The 26,550-nt window shown below is 38.1% G+C and overlaps 1 protein-coding gene across 2 annotated transcripts; it reads right to left on the reverse strand.

Moving 5' to 3' along the window:
• Window positions 1-4,148: 4,148 nt before the first annotated feature.
• YBX3 (Y-box binding protein 3) lies at window positions 4,149-26,550 on the reverse strand. 2 transcript variants are annotated; one of them, XM_039853299.1, is made up of 10 exons: window positions 26,253-26,550; window positions 22,394-22,457; window positions 21,313-21,346; window positions 18,370-18,459; window positions 16,595-16,717; window positions 13,520-13,723; window positions 8,126-8,223; window positions 6,337-6,508; window positions 5,608-5,703; window positions 4,149-4,705 (listed from the first exon to the last, which is right to left on the reverse strand). In XM_039853299.1, exons 1-9 carry the CDS (start codon window positions 26,515-26,517, stop codon window positions 5,638-5,640), a joined length of 1,116 nt encoding a protein of 371 aa, XP_039709233.1. In that variant the 5' UTR covers window positions 26,518-26,550; the 3' UTR covers window positions 4,149-4,705; window positions 5,608-5,637. The 2 variants fall into 2 exon arrangements, with proteins under 2 accessions (XP_039709233.1, XP_039709242.1); XM_039853308.1 differs by lacking the exon at window positions 13,520-13,723.

The following is a 26,550-nucleotide window of genomic DNA, read 5'->3' on the forward strand; positions in this document are numbered from 1 at the left end:
GCTGATATTTCCATAGCTTACATCAACTTGCACAGGTTTATCTTTCTAGGCCTCAGTTCTCTCACTGGTAAAATGAAGAGGTTGGAGTAAATTAGCCCCAGGTCCTCGTCAACTTTCACATCCTTTGATTCTCTGATCCTTGAACACAAAAACTCTTCTGGTTCGAATTCTTGCCTCCTGGAGCCATTTCCCACAGCAGGTCATCTCTGCCGTGTAGAGATGCTCTGTTTCAACTTTATCAGTGCTGAAGACCTGCTACCAGGCAGCTCGTTCCATTCATAACTCCAATTATCAGAAAAACTTTTCCTCATACTAAGTAAAAAATATGACTTAACCTCTCTAACCCCCAATTCATTTACTCAGAAAATGGAGATTAAAAATATCTACCCCAGAGAAGTTGTTGAGTAATTCAAATAATATACTTGAAAGTACTTCTCAAAAATCAAAAGCACCACAGAAGTAATTGCCATATTATTATGATGGTATTAATAATAACCTAGATTCTTACTAATGTATACTTGTGCAATCTATGGTGGATTATAATTTTAAATTTTTTATCTTGTTTATTTCAGTCTCCTTCAGAGAAAACATTAAAAATAATTCTGAGTCAAATCTCTGATGTATACCTTTCTGGCTACACTATTGAAATATGGTTGACTAGAAGTTAAAAAAAAAACTTAAAAAATTTCTACCTACCTCATTAATAATGGTAAAAGTAGGATTTGAATACATGCCATTAATTATCTAAGAGAATTATTTACTAATTGATAAACCAATTACTATTTACTAATTAATTGATAAACACTTTCTGAATATGATTTTCCAGTTACTTGTCTCCCTAAAGGGCTATAAGCTTCAAATTGAGTACTACATCCACTTAACTGCAAATCAGAAAGCTCAGAAATGTTATATTGATTCTTATCATTCTTTTCACCCCATTCCACCCCGTCAAATGGCATCTACGGTCCTTCTGTCTTCTAAATTTCTATCATCCCTCTTTCCTCTTTTCCATTGTCTGAACTGACGCCTTCTTTTCTCGCCTGACTGGACTCCATTATTCAGTCTCTCCCTCCCTCTAGTCTTTCATATTGCTGCCAGAATGATTTCCCCAGCAAGCAAGTTGTGTCATGTAATACCTCCCATTTAAAATTTTTAAATTATTGCAGAATGAAATCATTTAATGATTGTACATCTCCATAAACACCTTATTTCTTTTAATCTTTCTGTATCTTCCAGTCATACTATTCATATTTCCTAAAACAGTAACAAAAGATAAACAAGTATTAAGCCCTCTCACCCCACAAGCATTTCGTGCTATTTCCCATGCTTAACTTACCTTCTCCCCAATAACTTACCTAATAATTGCTCCTATTTCTTTAGGATTCAGCTCACCTCCAAGAAGTGTTCCCTGACCTTCACTTCAAATCATCTAAATATTGTCCTTCCTGTCTTCTTGGCACCCAGAGTGGTTCTCATTTGTTTAAAAAAAAAAAAGTTTGTCTGTTTCTTCTATGAAGCTATATTTTCCCCAAGGGCAGAGATCACAATTTCACTATATCTAGACCCTAGCAAAGCGCCTGGCACATGTCTTTCAAATATGGGAAATAGATCAGAAAATAAGTGATGGTCTTAGACGGTAGTCTCAACATACTTTCAGATTCATCAGCTTGTTTAATCCCTGTAACAGGTTTATGTGGCAAAGAGCACAGATGTTGTGAAGAACATGTATTTTTTATTGTACTGTACAGTTTTCCATCCCTATTCTGAAAATCTGGGTGATTCTGAAACTAGTTTATCAGATGAAACCCTGAGATGATGAAGGTAATAAAATCTTACCCTTGCCGCTAACAAGTTCACTTGATTTTCACGTTTAGATCAGCACTTGTTTCCTCTCTAGATTTTTTGTTGAACAAGATAACTTATGCCATAATATACAAAAATCACTCTTTTAAAGTCAACAAATTTTTTCATCTTTTCGACCATTAGCTCTTAGCAGCTTTAACATGTGTCAGCTCTAAGAGTTCAGGAACTTTATTACTTCAAAATCACAAATTATCAGCCTTCCTATGTACATTTTTATGCCCCACTAAGAACAAAAAGTACTTTCAAAAATTGCCTCTTTGCAGTAAATGCACGATCCTCTACAGTACTGTTGTGATTTGACTTTTTTGTGATATGAAAGCGTCCGGCATCACTCTTGGCAAGTAGTGGGCATTCAAGTATTTTTAGTTGTGTAGGTCTACATTCACAACAGGTGCTGTTCTATTAAACATGCAGAACTCCTGAGCTTCAAATTAATACCAATCACAGCTAATGTACGATCACAGTGTGCCAGCCTCCTCGTTAATCTCTGGCTATGCTCCCTCCCAGGTAGCCCGTCTCTTGGTAAAACAATTCAAGTCTTTGATGCCCTGCTATAAAAGAACTTATTTCACAACCATCCTCACACCACAGCCAACTTATCTTTTTCTGTACTTTCATCTAGTGTATTTTAGGGTTGTATTTATAGCCACTACCAAAGTTAAGATTATTTTCCCGAATTCTGCATTGTTAAAATTTTTCTCTGGAAATAGAATAGCTGTAATCCTGAAACGAATGGTATTAAAAGGAAAAGGTTTTGGAATTGTGAGACAAAGCATTTATAAATGCAATTTAAAAAAAAAAAAAACCTAAATATCCAATAGAGGACTTAACAAAATTATGGAAAGTTATATAATTGTTATATGGCCAGTACAAATGATGAGAAGACTCTGCACATACTGATAATAGAACAGTAAAAATATTTGGTGGGGAAAAAAGTCAGTGCCAAAAAAGTATATGGTACATTTTTTAAGACATTTGATAAATGCTTGAAATACTCCATTAAAAATATTGCTTTAAAATGAGCAAAGAACAAAAGGGAAAGTTAGAAAAGATAGGACTGGCTAGACAGTACAGTAACATTACCCATAGAATTTTAAAAACAGATATATCTAATATTAGTCATTAGGGGAACCACAAAACCCCTTCCTTCTCCCTAAATTTGCATAATTTGCCAATTTTACACATACACACATTCACATGGGCAGACTCATGAAAATATCTGAAACAGATTTTTTAAATGTGCCAACTGAACTTTTATGAAAAGCTTTATACCTTTGAGTATTTTTGCCTATGTACATTACCAATTTTGATTTCTTTTTAAGCCTGCAAGGCAATACCAGTTTCTTGAAGAATCCACTTTCTCCGCTTGCCATTTCTTAAACAGGCCAAGTGTGGTCCCTCCTTAGAGTCTGCATCTGCTCCCCTTGCGTGGAATGCTTCTCTCCAGATATTCAAGAGGTTACTGCTCTTCTACCTCAGGACATTTATATATTCTCTTATCTTTTGGAAGGAGATGCTCTCCTCCCCCACCCCCTCACCCCCAGTTAAAATAAGCATACCTCCTGCAATGTCAATCTCTATCCCTTTACCATGTTTTACTTTCTAACATTCATTGCCATTTGGCATTAAATTTTACATTTGTTTACATATTTGCTTATTTTCTATATTCACTCACTAAAATATAAGCTCATTGGGACTAGAGCCTTTTGTTCATTTGTTCCCTCCTAACTACTAGAATGGTGCTTGGCACCAACCTAGGGTCAATATGTACTTAAGTGATAAATCATTTGAAAGGTACAATATATCTGAGAAGTATCTACATAGCACTGACATATTCTGTAGTTTCTCAACCTGGGGGCATCATCTAGTCAGTCCCTGGGGAAAGAAATTTGTAGTACAATTACTAAGAGCCCCCCTTCTTCTTTCTGAAACACACACACACACACAAACGTACAATACAACCTCGGGTTGGAAGTTCAAGGATGTTGGAACTACTAACTCCTTCATTAATCTAAGGGAAGCTGCTGACCTCAACAAAGATTACTCAAAAAACACAGAGGACCAAACCAAGTGTGCCTACCGCCGAACTCAGACACAATCTTGTTCATTTCCAGCCACATTCCAAAAGGAATCCCATTTTCTACTATCTCAAACTCAGATGCCTACACTTTAATTAAACAGCACTAATGCATGTTAACATTTGGCTTTCAGTTTACTGTTAAGTGAATGAAGTGGGGGAAAAAGACGAAACTTCTGCTACAATAGAAAAACATACTCCAGTGATATCTCTTTTCCTTTCAAGGGTAAAAATTTTATTTTTGAGGAACTTCATACTGCACATTTTCAAAGAGAGTCACATAAGAAAGCAAAAATGTTATACTCCCCTCATCCTAGAAATAAATAAGGGCATAAAATTTCTTTTTAAATCATGACACTTGGAAGTTTAGCACCAGCATCCAAAATGAACAGAAAAGGAAAAAAAAGCATTTACTATATATTTCAGATTTCTTTGGTAGGGGTACACCCCATGTGGTATTAATATTTCTTCTTTCAATTCATATTACCAAAACAGTAAAAACCAGGAAAAAAATATAAACCTAGTGGTTGCTGAAACTGGGGAGGTTGCTCTCTTGTCTTCTGTGCAGGTATTCCCAGAAAAATTGCTGGAAAAAATTGGCTGACATTTTCCTTTTATACTTGTTTCATGAAGAATAGTAAACATTCCAATATCCACATCTTGAGTTATTAGTTTTCCACTTCATTGCTTGGATGTTTCTTTGGTGTTGGTAAGGTCCTCGTCTGCTTTTTGATTTTTTGAATGGTCATTAATTCTTTAGGTCACCTGAAAAAAAATTAAAATCAAATTTATAAAGAGTGACAAAATGACCAGGAGTTAAAAAATAAAACGGCAAAAATGATCTGTTTTTTATATAATTCAAAAAACAATATTTCAGAAGCTCTAAACAAAAATCGACACATGTATCTTCTATAGATTCGCAAACTACACATTAATCCAATGGAAACAGTCAGTACATACAGTGGAATCACAATAAGATAAGAAGCTAACTTTTATAAAGAGGTTATTCACTATCACACCCTGTTTAAGCACTTCATATGTGTCATCTCACTAAATCTTTACAACAACCTTAGTGCCATGTCTAGTTAGTGTCCCCATTTTACCAGCAGCAGACATTATGAGGCAGAGGATAAACAAACTGCTCAGGATCACCTAGCAAATTAGTAGATCCTGGACTGGATACATAAACTTCTTGGTTCGCACACATTATACTGCACTGCCTCCAAATAAATAGTATTGGTTATCAAAAGGAAAAAGAAAGGAAAAAACCACTCTAGCTTATTCTTCAGATTACAGTCTCCTGTTATTAAAATGAGACCTTGTCAAACATGTTAAAATTATCAAACTGGCCACTAGGTGTCACAAAAGTAAAACCTTCACAAGTTTTCTCAAGGGGTATACCATATTAATATTGTAATAGTTAAAACTGTTTCTAGAAAAAAGCATTTGACTCTCATTAACTCTGCCAGAATGTTTGTGTCCCCAAAGCCTAGCAGAAAAATGTGAATCACGGAGATATTTAACCACCAAAACCACTGTCTTCAGATGAGGGGATGACCCCGGTGAATCACGGAATGAGTTTAGACTGCCTTGTACTATTGTTGAGAAATAATGCTATTTAAAAGAAAATATCAACTCAAGCCTGGGCTGCCCAAGCTCTTACCTACCGATGGTGAAGGTGCCTGGGGAGCCTGGTGTTACTCAGCACTGCTCTGCTCGGTGGCTGGAGCAGGGTTCTCAGATGGCGCTTCACCTGCCTTGGTCTAAAACACAAAACCACCACAAACCAGAAATCGATCAATTCGGGTGAGAGTGGAGAGTTGAAGACTAAAAGTTCTCAAAAGTTGGAATCTTCTAACTGTGCAAAATTTTAACTACACTTCAGTATGAGTCAATATGAGCTTCCAAATGACAACACCTCTACTCTCCATAAAAGAAATCCACTATATACAATTACTTTCCACACACTCTTAGAGGCAGGTTCTTCTCTGTCAATTCTTTGTTTGGACAGCCCTATACATTTTAGCTCTGAATTCCCACTAGCATGGGTAATTCTTTCAGAGAATGTTAATTTAAATTCAAATATTTGGTTTGTTATGTACAGGGTATACACTCTCTCTCTCTCTCTCTATATATATATACACACACACACATATAGATACACATATACACATATATACACACATACACACGATCTTAAGCAAAGTGTTAATATAAACGTATTATTTTATATAAACGTTACTATAATAACACTGTTATACTTTACATATATTTTAATATATATTATATATATTTCAGTGTCAGATTATAAAACCACTCTTAGAATAAAAAAGAATATTAAACTTTGACACGATTCAGGATAATCTGGCGATACACCCTCGGCTGGTTGGATTCACCTCTTTGCCATCTTGTGAAGGAGCATTAGGAGGACGGGGACGACGCCGATAGTTGTACGGGCGCCGGTATCCACGGCGAGCAGATGGCTGGTTTGGACCATTGGCCGCTTGTTGATTCTCTTTATCTTCAGCCTCTCCCACGACTGGGGCAGGTCGTGAGCGAGGAGGTCCCCTAGAGCAGGGAACACGAAACAAAAAGAGAACAAGTACAACAGGACAGGAATCCTCGAGAACATAGGTTTTATTCATTTTTAAAGATTAAAAAGTGATCAGTACTTATTGCTAGAATTATGCACAGGCTAATGCAGCACATGGAACTAAGTTTTGGAGGAAAAACCCTATCTTTCCACCATTTCCCTCCTTCGTCTGAATATCTATTTGTAGTGAACAAACATATACTGAACACATACTATGTTCCTACCAGGCCTCAAGACAGGCACCGAAGACAGGAAAATAAAAAAAGTGGGTGGTCTGGCATCTGCCCTTCATGAACAGAGTTTAAGGGAGACTAAAGGGATTAAACGTGGGAAGAGAACTAGCAATACTTAGACTATGTGCCAGAATGTGTGCTGGTGTGTTTTCATGTTAAGTACTTAATGTCAATGCCAATTCTGTGAGAGTATGAAAAACAAGAGGTTTAGAGAGGATAAGTATTTGGTTGAACTATACAGGACTGCTGCTTTCATAGATAAAAAAGGTCAACTTTCCCAAGATCGCAGCTAGGAACTGACAGAGCTGGGATTCAGATATAGTCCTGTCTCCTCTCTGTTTTCATTAAGACATTTCTATGAAGACTCTTTTATTTGAAAGTCCTTCGGAATTAATCACTAGAGTGATTACGTCTAAAACTGGAATGAATCTTGTGAGGAAAAAGGACATAGAATGGTACAGATCCTTTCCTCAAACAATACAGTTATTCCTCTTTCAATGAACCCACGTTGCCAAACCTGAAGGCGGCATAAGCACCGCTCAGGAATGAAGCTCCCATTCCACACGCCTCAGGGCTGGGGTGAACGGAACAGGAAGGCTTACAATGTAGAAAGCTGAAAAGGGGTCTCAGGGAGTCTAGCCCTACTCGCAGTCTTCACAGGGAAAAAGCACAAATAAAATGGCCCACTCCTTCACCAACAATAACATCGTGGGTAGTTAATAATACCTGACATTTACTGAGAGCTTACTGTACCAGGCACCATACTAATCATTTGAGATGCATTTTACATTTAACCCTGCTGACAAGTGTACAATATTCCTTAATGTCCATTTTATAGGTCTGGTGACTACAGTGACCAAGTCTTAGAGAGTCCAGAAACTTGCTAAAGGACATACAGTTACTAATTGCAGGGCAGGAATTTAAACACAATTTCATCTGTAGCATGATTTAACCCTTGTACTAGACTAGCTCGGTTAACAGAATATTCAGTATCCCACATCCTCGCCGGCACTCAATTCTTCCTACATTTGTACCACTACCATTGAATTACCCATCAACTGTTAATTTCATAAATATAATAAAAAATAAGAATTTATATCATGTAAGTTATCAAATACAAATAATGCTTTGGAACAGGGATAACTAAAAATTCTAATTGTTTAAGTAGGGGGAAAATGTCACAGGGCCATCTGAAAACATATGCTGTAGAGTCCCCCCAAAACTTGGACATATAGTCGAAGCAGCCAACTCTTCTGTTATATAATAAATCCACAGAACAGACCCATAATATCCTCATTCATTATACTGTCACTCACAAGTCCTTCAGCTGGTCATGAGTTAGTGGAAAATGTTACATACCTACGGTACCTGGGACGATAAGTTGGATTTCGATGAACAGGTCCTTGAAGTTGTGCTCCCTCTGGGACTCCATCCTTCATCTCTCCAATCTCACCAGCCTAGAAGGGCAACAGAGCTGAAAATGAGGATCATGCTACAGGATATGAGAGACACAAAGCACACAGCTGCATTCAGAATGTTTTTTGAAAAGTAAAAAATAAAATGCTTCTTTACAAAGTTGAGAATTCTCAACTATAAGAGTGAGCTATTCACTGATTAGATCTTCATGAATGACAGGAAAGAAAAACTCACTCCCACTAGAAGTCTTCTGCCTTATCCAGACCACTTAATTTTATTTTACAGTATTAATTTTAACATTTTGAAGTATTCCATTCATCCCTTGAAAGAAAATCTATTGTGTAAAAGGAAATGGGATGATATACTACATTTGAGCAATGAAAATTTTTTCACACTTTTCAAACTCAGACCCACTAACTCTACAAACTGGGTATCCCTTCAGTACAAAGGCTCTCTTACGCCTCTAAATCATGCCTTCACCTCTGATTTCTTCCTTTCACAATTTCTTCTTTGTATCTGTTTGCATAATTAAGTATAACATTCGAAAAAATAAAATACGCTTTCTTGATAAATTTATTTTAAGCTGAGGGAATAAAATAATTTTATTGTTGAACTTCTAGGAGAAGAAAGAAAAGAAAAAAATCTCTGAAACTCTTTACAACACAGCCACATCTCAACGTTTCTTCTCCATAAAATCATAAAATAATTTCTACATTCTCTCACTATCAGATCAACCAACCTGCCTACACTTGTATTAATTTTCTTCTCATTACACTGGAAGTGGTCCAAGCTCACGTTCAAAGCCAATCCCTCTTCTCTTGCCTACTAGAGCACTTTAAATCTTTATCCCTCCTTTTCTCTTTCACTGTGTCATCTTCTCCCTTCTCTACTCCATCATTTCCATCCAGGCATACAAACAATGCTGAAATAGAGCCCATCGTTTTCAATTATTTTATTTTGAAATAGTCGCAAACTTCCAGAAAAGTTCAAAGTATAGAATCTAATCCTCAGAGCCCATTCAAGCTTCACCAGTGTATTCTTTACGTAAAGCAAAAAGACCCACTTAGAACCATGCATTGAATTTAGCTGTCTCCATGTCTGGTACAGTTCTTCAGCCTTTACTCGGTTTTCGCTACCTTGATACTTTTAAAGATGAAAGGCCAGATATTTTGTAAAATACTCCTCGGTGTGGGTTGTTTGGTGTTTCCCTTGCTTAAGTTTATGTATCTTTGGCAGGGAAGTCACTAAAGTGACACTGCATTCTTCTCACTGCATCCTGCTGCATGGAGTACGGTTTCAATTTGTGCCGTTACTGACAATATTTGCACGTTGAGGAATAGATAAGGTGGCAGTCTGCCAAGGCTCTTCTGCTATGTTTACTCTTCTTCACTTTGTAATTAATGAGGATTTTGTGAAGAGATACTTTTAAAAGTCTGTAGAAAATACTTTTTAGAAGTCTGTAAAATATTTCATCCCTTATCGAATTCTCAATGTTCATTTATTGATTTATATCTGTATAGATTCACGGTTTTCTATTTTATTCAATGAGTTATAATCTGTTACTATCATTACTGGCCAGTGGGAACCCTTTCAAGCTGGCTCATGTCCTTTTGACATGTCTCCAACATTCTCTGAGTACTTCCTTGCTTTCTGGCACAAGATGTTCCAGGCTCATATTGTACTTTCTCTGGCCCAGCTCTGAAACCAGCCATGTCTCCAAAGGAGCTTCTTTTTATTGGAGAACGGTATTTATAAAGCTCAATGCTATATCAAGGTGTCACTGATTTCCGGCCATTTCAGTAGACAGGAATTAAAATACACATACACGATAAGTTACATGTATATAAATGTGTGTACATGTATATATGTGTATGGCATTTGATTTGCCCATCTAATGGCATTATGAGTAAGTTGCTGGTAAGGGAAGGCATAAGGGAAGAAACCAGGAGAGAACTCACTCAATGTAAAAACAAAATCGAATCAAACCAAAACCTTTCCGGACCCTGTATCTTTCTCCAGATACCGCCCCATTTCTGTGAGCTCCTTTACAGACATATATTACTAAAGGAAACCCATCACCACCACCCTAGAAACCTCCTCAAAGTGGAAGAGAATACCTTTTCTTCCTACCCCTTGGCTCTCTCTTGAATTCATTCTAATCAGATTTTTGTCCTCACCATACCACTAACCTCCAAGCTATCAAAGCCAGTAGTCAATTCTCAACCTAAATTCCTCATCGACAGCATTTAACGCAGCATTTCCCTCTTGAAATACATTCTCCCTATCTGCTCCTTCCCATTGGCCTTTGCTGGACTCCTTATCTTTCTAATCTTTAATTGATGTGTCCCAGAACTCAGTCCCAGGGTCGATGTTCCAGCTACACTTATTTTATAGTTAGTCTTATCCTATGTCATGCTTAATTATGTTTTTTATGACTCCAGAGTTATATCTCCAGTTTCATTTCTCCCCTTCAGCTCCCTTCGGCCTCTGCACTTGCCGTTCCCTGGGCCATGCACACCCTTCCCAACATCTGAATGACTTGCTCCCTTGCTTCACTTAGGTCTCTTCTCATATATAGCAACAAAGACTTTTGTCAACCACCTTATCTAAAATGACACCTTCCTAACTCAAGCCACTTTCTATCTCTTGACTCTGCTTTGTTTTATTTTTCTGCTTACTTGACATCTCCACTTGGAGGTAAAATTTAATGTGGAAAAAGACCTGAAATGATTTCCACCTTTCCCCCAAACCTGGCCTTTCTTCAGTCTTCCTACAGTCATTTCAATCAAACACCGCAGAGGTATTCTTTTGTCCTCACACCGCACATTCATTCCAGCATCAAATGCTGTCACTTTTATGTTTAATACATTCCCTAAATCTAAACACTCATCACGCCTCCACTGCCAGCACTCTAATCCATACACGATCATCTCTCTACAGGGAAATTACAGGAGCTGGTCACCCTACTTGTTGCCTCCTGTGGTCCAGCCTCTACAGTCAATGATCTCTTTAAGTATGTTTCTTTCCTCTTTAGATTCCTTTACTGGCTTTTTATCACATCAATAGTCCTTACCATGGTTCACCAGGCGCACTTGGTCTACCCTAAGGTATCGCCCTAATCTCACCTCCTATCCCTTTCCTCTTCACTCATACCATCCCAACCACATGAGCCTTCCTTTAGCTCTCTGAACAAGCAAAGCTGCTTCTTCCTTAAGAACTCTGATTCACAAAAAAAGGACAGATAGAAACAGCTATTAACATGAATAAAGAAAGAGAGTTTACTAGAATAAGAGAATGGGGAAAGTATAGGTGGATGTATTGAGTTTAAATCCACCCACTTGAGTGGATTTATTGAGTTTAAGCTCTCCCACTTCTTGCCCATGTAACCTTAGATAATAAGTTGCTAATTGTTTTAAATACTCAAATCTCTTCAACAACAACAACAATAATATGGAAACCATTGCCAACTTCATAAAGGTGTAGGAAAGACTGAGTAAGAATTGATCTCAAACATCTGTCACTTGGCAGACGCTAAACAATATTGCTCCGTTTACTCTATCAAATAATTCTTTTCTCAAAGACTATAAATAGTTGATATTAGCTCAGTAACCAATTCTACTAAATTTTCAAATACACAGAATTATTATCTTTTAAAAAATGGAAGTCATTTGATCACTGATCAGGGTATATTATGTCCTTGGTACATAAGGGAAATACTATTGGCCTATATATTATCTTCTTTTCCCCACTGTGTCCAAGAAATTTCATAGTTTTATATATAGTAGAAAATGTTGGCAAAGAGTTTTCTATTTGACCTCGGAAATTTTTACCATCCGAGAGTTCTCTCTATACTTTTAAGCCATTACAATGACAACCTTGAGGTCGCCTAGTTGTATGGAAGAAACTTTTGGAATTTTCACTTGACGCTGTTGGTTAGCTTAAGCAGACCTCTTACTCACTGAACATATAAACATGATATGTAGTAGAAAGAGTCTAAGGAAAAACTGTTGAAGGAATCTAAGATAGCTTTTACTTCAGATATGGAATGAGTAAAAAGTTCAGCCCAAGTTAAAACAACTAAAAGTAGTTCTCAGAATAAGCACATTTTTTTCAAAATGAGTTTTCAATCAGCTTCTGCAAAGGATTTTCTACATGACATTGAAGTATCGCCTTCAGCTCCTAAGGTGAAATATACTTTATTTCAAATAATATGGAAAAGAATCATCATGTTCTCAAAAAATAAGATACATGTGTATATGCTAAATACGAAGAATGATTATTTCAGGAAGGCACTAACATACTAAAAATAAATGTGTATGACAATCTCACTTACTCTTCCTGTCCTCATTTCCTAGAACCCCAGAGCACGGCCCTAAAGGAACCTACTACGCCTCATGTACCCAATCTCTCCATATACGTAAGTCTACTTGTTATTTTTAGCACATTTGTCAGGGACAGCTGTTAAAGCGTGGAAGGGAAAAAACAAGAAGCAATGTAGAAAGAACACAGTCATGCATGATGGGACAGGCGAAGGGTAGCAAAGAACAGACTGAACATAATGTTCAGTCAAAACACTTAGTGGACAGAAAACAAAAACCAAGGACACTGAGAGGAAAATTTTGTAGCTAGTGATAACAAAAATGATACCCTATCCTAAGTTTTCCAAGTTTCTAGGAACTGCAAAGTTGGTATAAGGCTTATTAATTACAGGTCAAGTTCACAATACCTGTATTAATATTTTGCAGTAAAAAAGGAGATCGATAATCAACAATCTCCACTCTATGGTAGCTTTTCTTAATAATCGACACTATCCTATCTAAATTAGAGACTTATTAGATGTTAGCTATCCTGAGGGAGGCATTTTGCTAGTCTTTACTTTTGATTTAATCATCATAACCCCATGGTGGAGGCAGGTTATCATCCCAAGTTAATGGATGGACAAGTTAATCTCTCAAAAGTTTGGTTTTCTCAAAAGTTCACAGATAAAAAGTAGCAGAGACAAGATTCAAATCCCGACCTGCCTGACTTCAGAGTTTAAGCTCTTACACATACCATCTGTTTCTCTACTTTACTTCTTTTATTTTCCTATAAACTAGAAACTGTGCACTATGCACCAGGGTCCCCAATCACAGGCATGGCTCATGTGGTTGTGTTTTTAGAAATGTTACTAGAATGACTGCTCTGAGAATGCAGACAAAACCTTGCCTCAGCTTTTGTAGCATCGGGAAGCAAGGTTTTACTTCCGGCAGCAGGTGTTGGAGGAGGAGGAAGAAGAGGAGGCAGAGGAAGGACGGAGGGGTGAGGACTGCTGAAGAGAAGTCCCAGGTGCAATTTTACCTGCATTCTGTTGGGATGGGAAAAGACCCGTGAGCGACGGTCAAAGGTCTGTCCCACGTGGTAAGGCGGGAACCGCCGCCGGTACTGAGGGCGATACTGGGGGCGGCGCAGCTGACTCCGGGCCCCAGAGAACTGCCCATCAATGGCAGGGGGTTCAAATCCTTCACTGCTGCCGCTCCCTTCCTCCTCCTCCTCCCCAGCGTACTAGCGAAGCAAAGAAACAGAGATTCAGAAGAAGTTTCAGCAAGGAAAGAACCAAAGAATACCATTTAGGATGAATATCACCAAAAGAAAAATACCTCCCCAAAAGAAATAATCCCTTTTATTATACAGACAAAATGCATTTAACCCAGATCATCATGTGATTACCTGGGATAAACTACATTAAGATTAAAGTAGATCTGTGCAGATAAAATACCAAGAAGCAGAAAAGCAAAAGCAATCAATCTATAATGAATTTAATAGTCATCTAATTAGAATTAATGAGTATTAATTGACCAACTACCCAAAGATCATCTACAACATTTATAATATTTAGCACCATCAAATGTGTGTCCCCCAACATTTGCCTCTTCTGGGGCAAAGTTAAGGCAGTCAAGAAAAAATATAGTTTGTAGTGTTATCAAGTTTGTTCTAAATAAATGGTTTACTTCCTGCAGCTATTCTCAAAGTGCAGATGGCGTCTCCCAAACCCTTCAGGGGGTTACTAAGGTCAAACCATTCTCATAGTGCTGCGAAGATGCTATCTGCCTGTTCCTATTTCATCCTCTCAGGAGTGTGTGGTGGGGTGTCCTAGAGCTGCAATGACACGGTCTCTCGGTCTCTCGGCAGCCTGAATGCCAAAGGAGATATGAGAATCCAGCTGCCTTCTATTAAATCGGACATCAGAGATTTGCAAAATTGTAAAACAACACCATGCTTCTTGCTCAATTTAAAAACATATAGTTTTCATAAAAAATGTTTTTTGCATGTAATGAGTTTATTTTACATCAATTGAATATCTTTTAAATTTCTGCTTTAATTTCTAATATAATATTAATAGATAGAAACACACATAAACAAAGACTCTTGAGAGCTCAATAATATTTAAGCATCTAAATGGGTCCAAAAACCAAAAAGTTTGAGAACCACTGATATCGCATGATTTTCTTTCTATGTTTAGGAACAATCTTAATTGTACTTTAATATATAGTAATAAGTAAAAGATACGGGCAGTTTCTAAATATAACTCCTACTAACAAAGGGAATTATTGACTCATTTTATATTTTTTCCTGCATTTAAACTACCATACCATATACTAATATTTTATATTAAAAAATAAAAACAGCCAAATATCACTCAAAGAATTTATTTCAAATCTTATTTTAAAGGAGAATATGCAAATGCCAAAGGTAGTCTTAAGGAAAGTAACTATAGTTTTTTAAGTGAATAAATTAAAAATTAACAATAACCCATTTCTTTTGGGGATGAGGGTATTTGGAAAAGCTTCAACTATAGCCTCAGCTAGTCTAATTTCAGAAAAATCAAGCCATTCTACACCTTGTAAAACCTGTATCGTCAATTACATAAAGACACAGACTTCATAAATTGTTTTTCTTTTCAGGCTTTTTGTGTCTTTTTGAGTTTTATACAGCCAAAGCTTTCATTAGGAGTTTTCATAACATAAGAGTAATGGCAGCACCACTGCCAAACATGCTCTTGAGCCGTAAGGATTTAAAGACATTACAACAGAAAACGTTTATTCAGGTACACCCTCAGAATTTTGACTACTTTATTTCTAAACATCTTTTACCTGCATGACTTCAGAATTCCCAGCTGAGGAGAAAAGTAAAGGAAAATTTTTCATTAACGGTTTCCTACCACTTTTACTTCTGAATTAACCTAGGAATCAAAATAATCACAAGTAGAGCTCTGTGACTCTGTTGAACTTGAGTTAACATGACTCAGGAAATGCTGTAACTCACATCTACTCCCACCCCCACGCAGCTTACTATTAAAAATCAAACAGAATAAGCAAAACATGGGTAAGAAAAATATAGAAACAGAGAAAGAAGATGTAAAGAATGTGATAAAAATCAGCTTGAGCAGGGTGATATAGATGATAGAATGACGAGGAAAAGCATTCTGGTAAGCAGAAAGATATAAATCTGTCAATGCATAGAGATAAATCATTCTGTCTGCAGATATTTTATTCTGGTGAGATTTTTCAAAAGTTTTCCTTGGATGACTCACATAGCCACAATCCTGTGCTCTCAAAGCATTTTGAGTTTCATTCTATATTGCCAATCCAAGGCGTTAATTCTAGAAACATCAAAAAGTAACTTGAATTTATAGGATCCTCATGACCACAAATGAATGGGACTCTCTTCGGATGCTCTGAGAGTACTTTAAATTGAGCCTCCTGAGAAAAATATAGGCAGGCTTGGTTATAAACCCTTTCACCTGAATTGTTATCATCAACTTGAAGAACTAAAAATCCAGAGAATTACTTATTACTTCTTTACTTTAAAATAATGGAAAAATGCTATGCTAAATAAAATAGCTACTTAATCGAGAGAAACTTAATATTTCTGTGGCCAGGACCATTTATTAGCCTATTCCCAGGCTACTCCCCATTCTTCCCTGCCAGTCAAACACTGATTTTCTTAGCAATGAAGACTGCCAGTGCCAAGGGATGAGCAGGTTTAGGCCAATCACAGAAATGTCATTCCCCTTTCCCAGTAAATGCCACTAGGTTCTAACCAGATAAAAGAGCCCAATAAAGAGAGAATGGCTTTTTGAGACCCTTAATGAAGCCTTCTTGTTACAAGATAATTAAATTTCTAAAATTTGCAGCCTAAGACATACAAACTGATAGAACTTTTGAATGGCAAGTTTCCAATGAGACCAGTGGCTACGGATAAATTCTGGGCACTAAAAATTTCCCATCAACAAAAATAGAAGGAAGGAAGGAAGAAGGAAAGAAGGAAAAGAAAAAGAAAAGGCAGCATTTATTAATCTGTTCCACGTATGCATACTTAATTTTAGATTGAACATGTTTTTCAATTACTGGTTAGGAAGAGGGACCAACATACATTACGGGGAGGTCCACGGCGTCTGCCATAGTAGCCACGTCTGTAACGGCGCCGATCAGCAGCATAACGGCTCCCTTCCACAGGAACTCCATCTGGGCCAGTCACATTGGCAGCTTCTGCACCCTGAGACAGAAAATAAAGATGGCATCAAAATTTAAAAAAAGCTAAACTAACCCACCAAAAACAGCCTTAGAGAGCCAAAGTGTTAAAGATTGGCAAAATGTACTGTCAATTCCTATCGTGACCTCAAAAACACACCCAAGTTTTAATAAGGTGAGCAAGGTATTTAATGTCCTGATCGATATGTATACAGCCTGTTTGCTCACGCAATCTAAACTTTGCCTTGTTTGGTTACGCTAAGTTTAAGAGCAGCATGTACGTTTTTAAAGAACATAAACTAACAAATATAATGTAACTGTCAAAGAACTAATGCTAGACAAAGAAAAATAATCCTCAATGGAAAATAACTAAGATCACGTGAACTTCCTAGAAAATGCTGAAACCTACGTTACTCTAAGAGATACCAAGAGAATCCCTATTCGTGGGCTCATGTGGCTGTCCGGCAATGACTTATTGATAGTGAAACTGCTCCCATCTTGGCAGAAATGGGAAAAGAGCATCCTTGCTTTAGTTAGTATAATTTCTACACATGCAGACTTCTCTATTATTCTCAAACAAACTTAGTGTTATCCTCATATGGACAATGGATAAAAATAATGCTTCAAAAAATATAAAAAATTCAGACAAAGGAATTCAAGAGTATATTTTACACCCTACCATCAATGTGTAAAACTTCAAATTCTGAAAACAAACAGGGGTAAAATTAACCTGGCAAAACAAAATTTTAAGAGTTGGATGGAATAAGAGAGATGATTACAGGCCAGCATTTGCAAGAGACCCTGGGGATCACATTAGTAAAGACGTCATTTAAATTTCTATATTAAATAAAGTGTTCTTTTAAAACCAAACAGTTTGGGAGCCACTAAAAGTAAGGACTCTGAAAATGGTGTATATGCACATATGTGGGAAGAGCACATGCATAGGTATTAACTCAGTTTATCGTTCAGCTGCCATGATTAGCTGCCATGGAAGTTGTACCACATACGGTTTTAAAGTGTTTTTATTCTTATTCAATATTGTTTTACTGATCTCTATAATGGATTGTTGATTAAAGACAAAGCATAAAGGACATTACTAATATTGGAATTCAAACTGTAACAGCATAAAGAAAATTCTGTAGAGACACTTCAAGATGATCCATCAGCTTCATCTGAACAAAGTTGTTATGTAGTCTATCAAGAAGCCTTCAGCTTTCCAAAATCCAAGCCAAAGAGAAAACACAATGATTATATTCCACTTGAATCATCTTTTACTGAGATTAAAGCATTCTTTACTGTGTATTATTTATGCAGAAGTGCTTACAAATCACAGCTTGAAAATTTTCTTATTAAAAAGTTAAATTTTAATCCACACTTGCACATATATTTATAGCAAAATAAAATATCATTTTAAATCTTGAGAAATTAGCTTTTCCTTCCAGAAATAGGGTTCATCATTTATTAAATGAAAATTTAAAAAGTACTTTTATAATATATCAAAGAATATTTATAATAACACCCAGTAATCAAAAATATTTCTACATAAAAGTCACTTCTTCCTGTTACACAAAAAAAAAACCAAAGTAATGTGAATTCATAAGGGGCTGAGAGATCATTTACAATGTGAGGAAACCAAGTGCCAGCACACTCCGATACCCAGCCACAACTTCTTCTCACCTTCTCTCCTTCCACCACGTCAAACTCTACAGTTTCTCCATCTCCTACACTGCGCAGATATTTCCGTGGGTTATTCTTCTTGATGGCAGTCTGTCAAGAGAAGAGAAAATTCTAAATGACGTATATGTCAACACTGATGACAGATTTCATCATTTTCAAGCTTACTGGGTATAATGAAGAAACTGTTGACCTATTATTACTTTTTAAAACTATCATTCTCCTACTAACCTGAATCTCTAAAACAACAAAACAAAAAAACACTATAAAAACCATTCCACATTAACCTCTTGATTTATGTTATCCTTCAGAATTCATCTTGGTAGGTGTATTAAACAGAATGTGTAGATACCACACACTCCTGTTATAGCCTGATCATGACCTACTCATGACATTAGATATATTGGTTCCCTCAAACTACTAATCTAGCACCATCAGTTGAGGGGGAGGAGTTGGATGCCTTCATGAATCTTACACACACACAAGCACACATTTTAGGTATAAAGCTCTATAGAAAAGAGAAACTGCTAACCTCGAAAAGAATTTAAAAAATGTATGAAGGAGAGGAGGGAAGATGACGAATAGGAAAAAGGAATTAGAAAATGCCAAGGCATTTCTAAGAGAATATATAAAATTACCACAGGAATCACAATATTACTGAAAATCTGGCCTTTGCCCCATCACCCATTGTATGGGTGGGAAAACATGAGGCTAATAAGTAATTTATCTGAGGTTATAAAGATGCAGCTTGGGGAGAGTAGGGGAGTAAGTGGGGGAATTCATATCCCTGTACTGTATCTACATATTTATTTAGTATTTTTCCCACCGCATCATGCACATGTCCCTGATAATATATTAAAAGGTCAATGAAGATGTCATCCTGCATTCAACATCTGCACCTAAATATGTGCTTATGAACAGATCTTTCTTTTTCAACCAGTAGAAGGAAGCAGAATAATCCTTGCAATGAATTTCTATTTCCTTCTGGTATCTCTAAATAGTTAAAGGGGCTCTGTGTTTCTATGGAATTAGGTCAACCTTATTTTATAAAGCGATTAGGTATGTGTAATCCAGCCCTTCCCTTACTCCGAGTAGGAGAGAGAGAAAAAAAATTAAAGAATGAGCCAATAGGGCAGAGACTTCACCCACAGAGGAAAAAGGCAGTTCAGGACAGGATATATGCGCACGCAGTTTGAACATTCAGCCATTCCAAAGCCAGCCCCTCCCTGCCCGCTTGTTCCCTTTTTCCTGTTAAACTGGGCAGGCCTCAACACAGTGAGGTGACTCACCACACAGCCTCACGGGGGCTGAAATCAGGTCATATACTCTCAGGCTAACGAAGCTGGCCACTAGTGCAGAAACTTGTGAGGTCTTTCAGTCCAACAGTCACCAAACGCAGAGTTCTTACCCCCAAAAGATCTATTAACCTCTTGGTATTATAACCAACACTTCCTTTCAGTTTGTTATGACTTTAAAAGTCATTGTATGTAAACAAAACATCTACTCAAATTATCTAGGTATAACTCAAATATATCCAAGTCAAGCAGAGATATAAATGACAGAAACCACAACTAGAAAGCTTATTCTTAGATATCACTATCTCCAGTCACCACACTCCACCTCAATACACACACAATCCTAAACAAAAGAAAACAAAAACACTGACAACCAGATGCTTGCCAGAGCCCTGCAGGTAAATGTGCTGGTATTAGAATCTGGCTCTGTGCTTCTCTGTTGTTATATACTTAGAACTACGAACATATTGGATTCAATTCATTGAAAACTAAATATAGAAAAAGGACAGTAAGGATAGGTATTTTTTCTTTTAACCTATTTTGTAAACCAAGAGCAGGATTCATGATAAGAGAATAAATAACATCCTAGGCTAATAATGTAAAGAAAGACTGAGATACCTGCAGCAGAGAAGCCCATGTTTTCCATATTTTACCCATCTTCTACACTGGCTTCGAATTTAAGGGAGTGTGGGGCTTTTGGCCTGACCATGTGCTAACAACCAAGCCTACCTTTGACAAGAGTGAGGACTATCCTAGGAATTGTGAGTTTTCTCATGTCTTGAATACATACGCCCTAACTATCCACTTCGCTGTGCTATTTACTCCAAATTAGAACTGCTCTGATAGAGGAGCTTTAACAAATACCCACCTAAGCAAAACCAAGACAGTTCCAGCCAAATATTATGGGGGAACCACACAATCAAGAGAACAGGATGCCGCCATGGAAACAAAAGGTTTTTTTGCTAAAGACTCAAAGGCTTTAGAGTGATATGGGGGTTCAAAGTATGTACTAAAAAGGCCTTAGATGTGGCACATAAACCAAGACCTAGGGGAAGAGTATTTCAGGCACAAGAACATGTGGGAACAAAATACATTCCTGGGAGGGAAGGACAGTGAGGCTAGAACTCAGTGACCAGTGGGGAGGACAGTAAAAGATGAAGCTGGGGAGTCATAGTGAAAAGTTACAAAGGGCTGTGTAATACCCGGTGAGAATTTAGATTCTCTTCCAATTACAATAGGAAGGCTTGGAAGGTTTTAAAAGAAAAGACTGTGTCATGGAAGAGACATGATCTGATTTGCTTTTTAAAAAGACTTCTGTAACTGCTGTATGGAGAAGAGCCTGGGGATTGGGACAATAAAAAAATGAAAACATTAAAAAAAAAAGGCTTTAAAAATTAAAAAGCGGTCTAATTAAATATTACTTCAGTTCATTCAAATTTAAAAACTCTTTGAAAATAGTTATTGTGATGGGACAGAAGAGCTTATCTGCCAACCTTAAAATGTGGGATTGAGCTCTTGCCAAAATAAAATCACAGAAAGAGTTTAGAGTAGAATAATGATGTATAGGATGACATTCAGGAATGGGAAAACAACACAGTACCAACACCACCCTCTTCACACATATAAAATGTAACATTTATTACCCCCTTACCTGATGTACAAATACATCTTCTTTGGTGTCATTTCTGTTAGAAGAAAAAAGCTCACAATTAAAAGGTACTAGGTAGGTGGAAAAACTTAAAAAGAATAGATGTTTTATGAGTTTAGATCTCCAGACTTCAAAACACAACATACATTTTTGTTTATTCTCTAAACTCACTTCAGATGCCGGGAATCAATCCCCATGAAAAACTTCTAAACCCCCAAGATACCCACCTTACTCTTCTGCATTACCACAGTGCTTAGATCCGAGGGTACAGATTCAACACACAGAAACATCCCTTTCCTCTCATCTCTTTCTAAATCACGTGGTATGTAATCAGAGCCCCAGATTTCTCTCCCAGCAAAAGGAAAGCAAGACAGTTAAAAGGACAGAGCACAGCTGTGAACTAGGCTCTCCTTACACTGAAACCTAAAACAGTCCCCCAACCACCACCCCACTCTAACTCCTCCTTCCCCACCCTCACCCCTACTCCTCCCCCAAAAAAACAGGCAAGGAAGAAATTGGAGGGTTTTTTTAAGTGTGTGTGGAGGGGATGGTTGAGGTGGGAGGGGTACAAAGAAAATTAAAATATCACATAAAAACATATTTCCAAGAGCTTGCACTCACATTCTCATTCTTATATGATTAGAAGTTACCATGGTTTAAAGAAAACACTACAGTTTCTACACAGGACTTGGACCAGACCTGGGTTACAGATCCAGCTCAATTACTCACTAGTTGTGTGACCTTAGGAAAGTTGCTTAACCAGTCTAAGACTCCATTTCTCCATCTGTGAAATTATGGATATGAAGTCAATTATCCTAAGGCCCTTCCCATTTCTTATTTATCCCCCCACCCATTTTTTTCTTTTAATAACTAAATTTTATAAAATAAGTTATTTATCAATGTTCTGGCAATGTATTCTAACTAATATTTAATGACCAATATCTTAGAAATGAGATTATTTACAGCACTTACAAATCTTAAAAACTTATACAAGCCATTAATAAAGTATGGTGAAGAATTTTTAACTGCTGGTGCCACAGCATAACTATGTTTTTAAAATATGTAAAGATACAAACACACATACCGATTTATAAATCCATATCCATTTCTGACGTTGAACCATTTGACAGTGCCAAGGACTTTGGTGGCTAAAATAGGATTAAGGAGATAAATTAGTAGCTGACCTACAAAGAGATAAAGCTCATATCACTAAGGTCTTAATAGCATTATATAAAGCCCAAACATACCCAAGGAAACCATTAAAAGCTTAATTCCAAAATATATTAGAAAAAGAAAATGGAGCAAGTGAAGCTATTATAAGGAAATACTTTCAAAAGAATAAAACTTTCTTCCCTGTTAAAACTTTTATATAGTCATAAGATAAAGACTGGTCATAAATCTATACAATTCTGCAGTAATTAAAATTGAGAAATACCGTTAAAGGAAAAACAAACAAAAAAAATGTTCTTCAAGATTATAGTTTAACAGAAAAAAAAAAAATGTTCTAAAGTGCAACAGAAGGGTCACAATGAAAGAGAATGTAGATAAACAAGGTAAGCACAAGTGACCTTAACACATTATTTTCACACTTCGAAACACTGGCAAACTTTATTAAGTGAAATAGTAGTTCCTTGTTAATAGCTAATCTACAAACACATAACATAAAGTATCTTGTCTAGTTGCCAGTTGGGGGCCTATCAGAGGAGTCAAGAGTAATAATAGAACTGATGCTGTCTCAATCCAGTGCTGTACTCACCACCCTGAGACATGATGTAACAGGTCTTTTCAAAACACAGTGATGAATTTGGGCTTCTGTTTCACTGTTTACTCTCTGCAGTTGGTGGGAATGAAATTCAGTATTTTCTATAAAGTCTCCCTCTTAAACATGATTATTGTATCCACTTTCCATCCGGAGTAGGATCACTTCCGTACAACACCAAATTTTAACAGAATTTAAGAGAAGTCATCTAAACAAATAGTATGGTCATATTAACTTGTCCTTTGTAGATTCATATTTGTTACAGTCATCAAGTAAAATCTGAGGGCTCCTTTGAATCAATTTTGAATGCCAAATTCAGTACCTCTAAGAAATGCCTATGTCTGAAGTCAGGAAATGCATAAAGAAATTATCAAGATTCAATGAAACAGGAAATCTGACAATAGAGTACCTTAAAAAAGAACTTAGTAGAGAATGAGAGTAAAAATTAATATTAATCCATGCTGAAATCTCCATGAAATACAAAGTTTGTAATTTCCAAGGATAAACAATAAGGATACAGTTTTTAAACTCAGCACTAAAAAACAGTAATTAGGATTTGCTTTGTTGTGGGTATAGTTAGTTCTTAGTTTTGCTAGGTATGCTTGAGGAATATTTTAGCTCTCTTTGTAAAAAGGAAAAAAAAACACTACTCTTCATGTGTCCAAAATCATTCAGCCCACCACTGACAGAGCAATCTCTAACTCCGATTCCAAGTAAGGAAGATGTCTCCAATGAAAAACTTAAACCATTGGCATCTTCAGTTTTAGGCCATTCTAATTAGAGCAGCTGGGCAAAGAAAAAAAATGTTTTAGATCCAAATGTACACAGAAATGGCCTGCTTTTGATAAATCGTATGCTTTTAAGTCACACATTACCTCAAACGATATATTTTTTGTGTCTCTTTTTATGTGCCCCCCAATTAATGACCTAGGAAAATAAAAAGCTAGGAACTGTTTTCGATTCATTTTCATAAAAGTTAATGTCTACCACTGTCAAAGATATAACCTTGATTAGAAAGGCAACACTAATACAATGAGGAAAAGATAAAAATTGATTTTCAAGCCTAACTTCAATCCAGGCTGAAGGTTATTTCTCTCTCTCACCCCACCCCATGTAGTTTTAAATTTTCTCCTAATTCCACAAATATTTTCAACAACTTCATACGGCCAAACACATTCATACACACTTCTTGCTTTAAACCATAAACTCACTTCACCTACACAAAAAGGCAAAGGGAGGATAGAGGAAGGCCATAATGGCTTCCATAATGTTCATTAGAAGGGAAGTGTTTCACTCAGGTAAACTACTTTTCCTGGCCTATGGCTGTATGTACACTGAAGTTAAAGACTGTAAAAACTAGAATGGGAGAATCCAAAATCTGAATTCCATTTCAGTCACTAATGTGCCCGGCACATTTTAGGCACCCATGTGTTTGCTTGGCAAGAAAAAAAGAAAAAGAAAGAAAGAAAAGAAAAGAAAAAAACGAGATGGCAGGACACAGAGAACAGAGACAAACAGTGTTGAAAGGTCACAGAGAAAGCTGCCCTTCATTTTGAGAGTTGGAGTTACAGTGGAAAGATGAAAGACCTCCAGAATCATCACCAGGATGTAGTAGAGGCTTAACGGCAATTGGTGGCTGAGAAAGTTCACTTTACCTGTTTCCTTCATCTTTAAAGATATCTGCTTTAAAAATCCAGAAGGTCAGTTTAGATCCAGAAGGGGTACGAGAATCAAGTGAATAACTGCAAAATTCCTTTATTACAAATAGAATTTAAAGGGGGAGGGGGGTATATCTTAACACCACTTTGGATAACCCAAGGTTGTCTCTCTGACACATTTTGCATGAAGTGTTCCAAGAAAACACTTGTTGGAAACAATATCACAGTTCAGTATTGGCTAGACTTAAGCAACTTTTAGTCCAGCAAAATGAGAGCTATTTTGTTTCTTAACCGACACAGGTTACATTTAGCATGGGCAGTCAATGAGTAAAAGCCCCAGAAAAAGAAACAGGCCTCTCGAGGTGGGGAACAAGGAACTATACTGTGCTTTCTTCACATTATTCCCTCAATGTTCTTCCTAAGAAATTTGGCAGGCAAGGATCAGAGAGATCAAACACACTGCACTCAAATGCTGAAAATTTCTCTAAAGCATCCTACTAACTTTCTTGTTTAAGAGAGTGAGTGATATATGCACACACCCTTGAGAAAGCTTATTTATTCACCACCCACCTGCTTTGTAAGCCTCTTTAAGGCCTCACACAGGGCGTTACTTGAGAAGGCTGCACGTGACAAAACCAACAATGACAACAGAAACCCTTTCTAACGCTCTGCTCCCAAACCCGAACTTTTCATCAGACTATTTCCTTTCCTAAGTTAAATGTCCCAAGATAACGATGTTCTAAACAAACGTCATACCCACACTTCCTAAAAAGTTTTTTCAGCTGCCGCACCACGAGCGTTCCCCACAGTCCAGGAAGAAGAAAAGGCGTAGCGACTGGTAAACTGTGAATGGTCCTTCGCAGCAGTGGGCACAGGGAGGGAGGAGGACGTGGGACCAAGACCCAAGAGAATTGCAACACCTCTTTCCCGACATGTGGCCGACAGACGCATGGCGCCTTTCCCGTGCCCATGTGGGAAGGGCATCAGGGACAGACACCTGAGCCTCCCCAGCAAGAAGTCTTTCCACTTTTTCCTCCCCGTCTGCTTCTGGGGCCTGACTCTTCCCCAAAGGAAATCCTCCCCACACCCAGATCCTGAGCAAGGACTCCAAAGTCGCCGTCCCACGTGTCTGTTCCTCCCCTACATCCACATCCATCCATCCCCTGGGTCCCCTCTCCCAGGCTGCCGCTCCTTTCTTTACTCTTTGCACCGAGGCATTTACCACTTCGGGAAGGTGTGACAGTGTCTGGCTAGGCGACCAAAGTTAAGACCCAAACTGCTGGCCCAGGACCAAGAGGAACGCGCACCCGGCAGCGAAGAGCGCAGAGCGCCACGCGCTCACCTGGGAGCTCCTGCAGGACGGGCGCACTGCGGCCGCGACTCTGGGGACCCCAGGTCCCCGGGCACCCCGTACGCTCAGCTCCCCGCCCAGGAAGAAATGCAGCGGGAGACGCCCACACGTGCACGGCGGCCCGCCGCCGCCAGCCCGGCGCGGAGCAGCCCCTACCCTCGCGGGCCTGACTCACCGAGAACTTTTTTCTCCGCGTCTTCACTGCCGGCGGGGGCTGAAGAGGCGGGGGCCGTGGGGCCCGTGGCTGCGGGGGCCGCGTCCCCACCGGGGTTTCCTGCGACGAGGGCGGCGGGCGCCGGGGCCGCGGCCGGGGACGCGCCACCGCCCACCGGGCTCTTGGGCGCGGGGTCCCGGGGGGCCGCGGGGGCCGCCTCCGCCGGAGCCTGCGGGAGGGTGGTGGTGGTGGTGGTGGTGGTGCTGGCCTCGCCCGCCTCGCTCATGCCGCCTCCTCTGCTCTCACTCGGGCACCTCGG

Source organism: Pteropus medius, unplaced genomic scaffold (genome assembly GCF_902729225.1).
Source record: "Pteropus medius unplaced genomic scaffold, Ma_sr-lr_union100, whole genome shotgun sequence".
NCBI classification, from domain to species: domain Eukaryota; kingdom Metazoa; phylum Chordata; class Mammalia; order Chiroptera; family Pteropodidae; genus Pteropus; species Pteropus medius.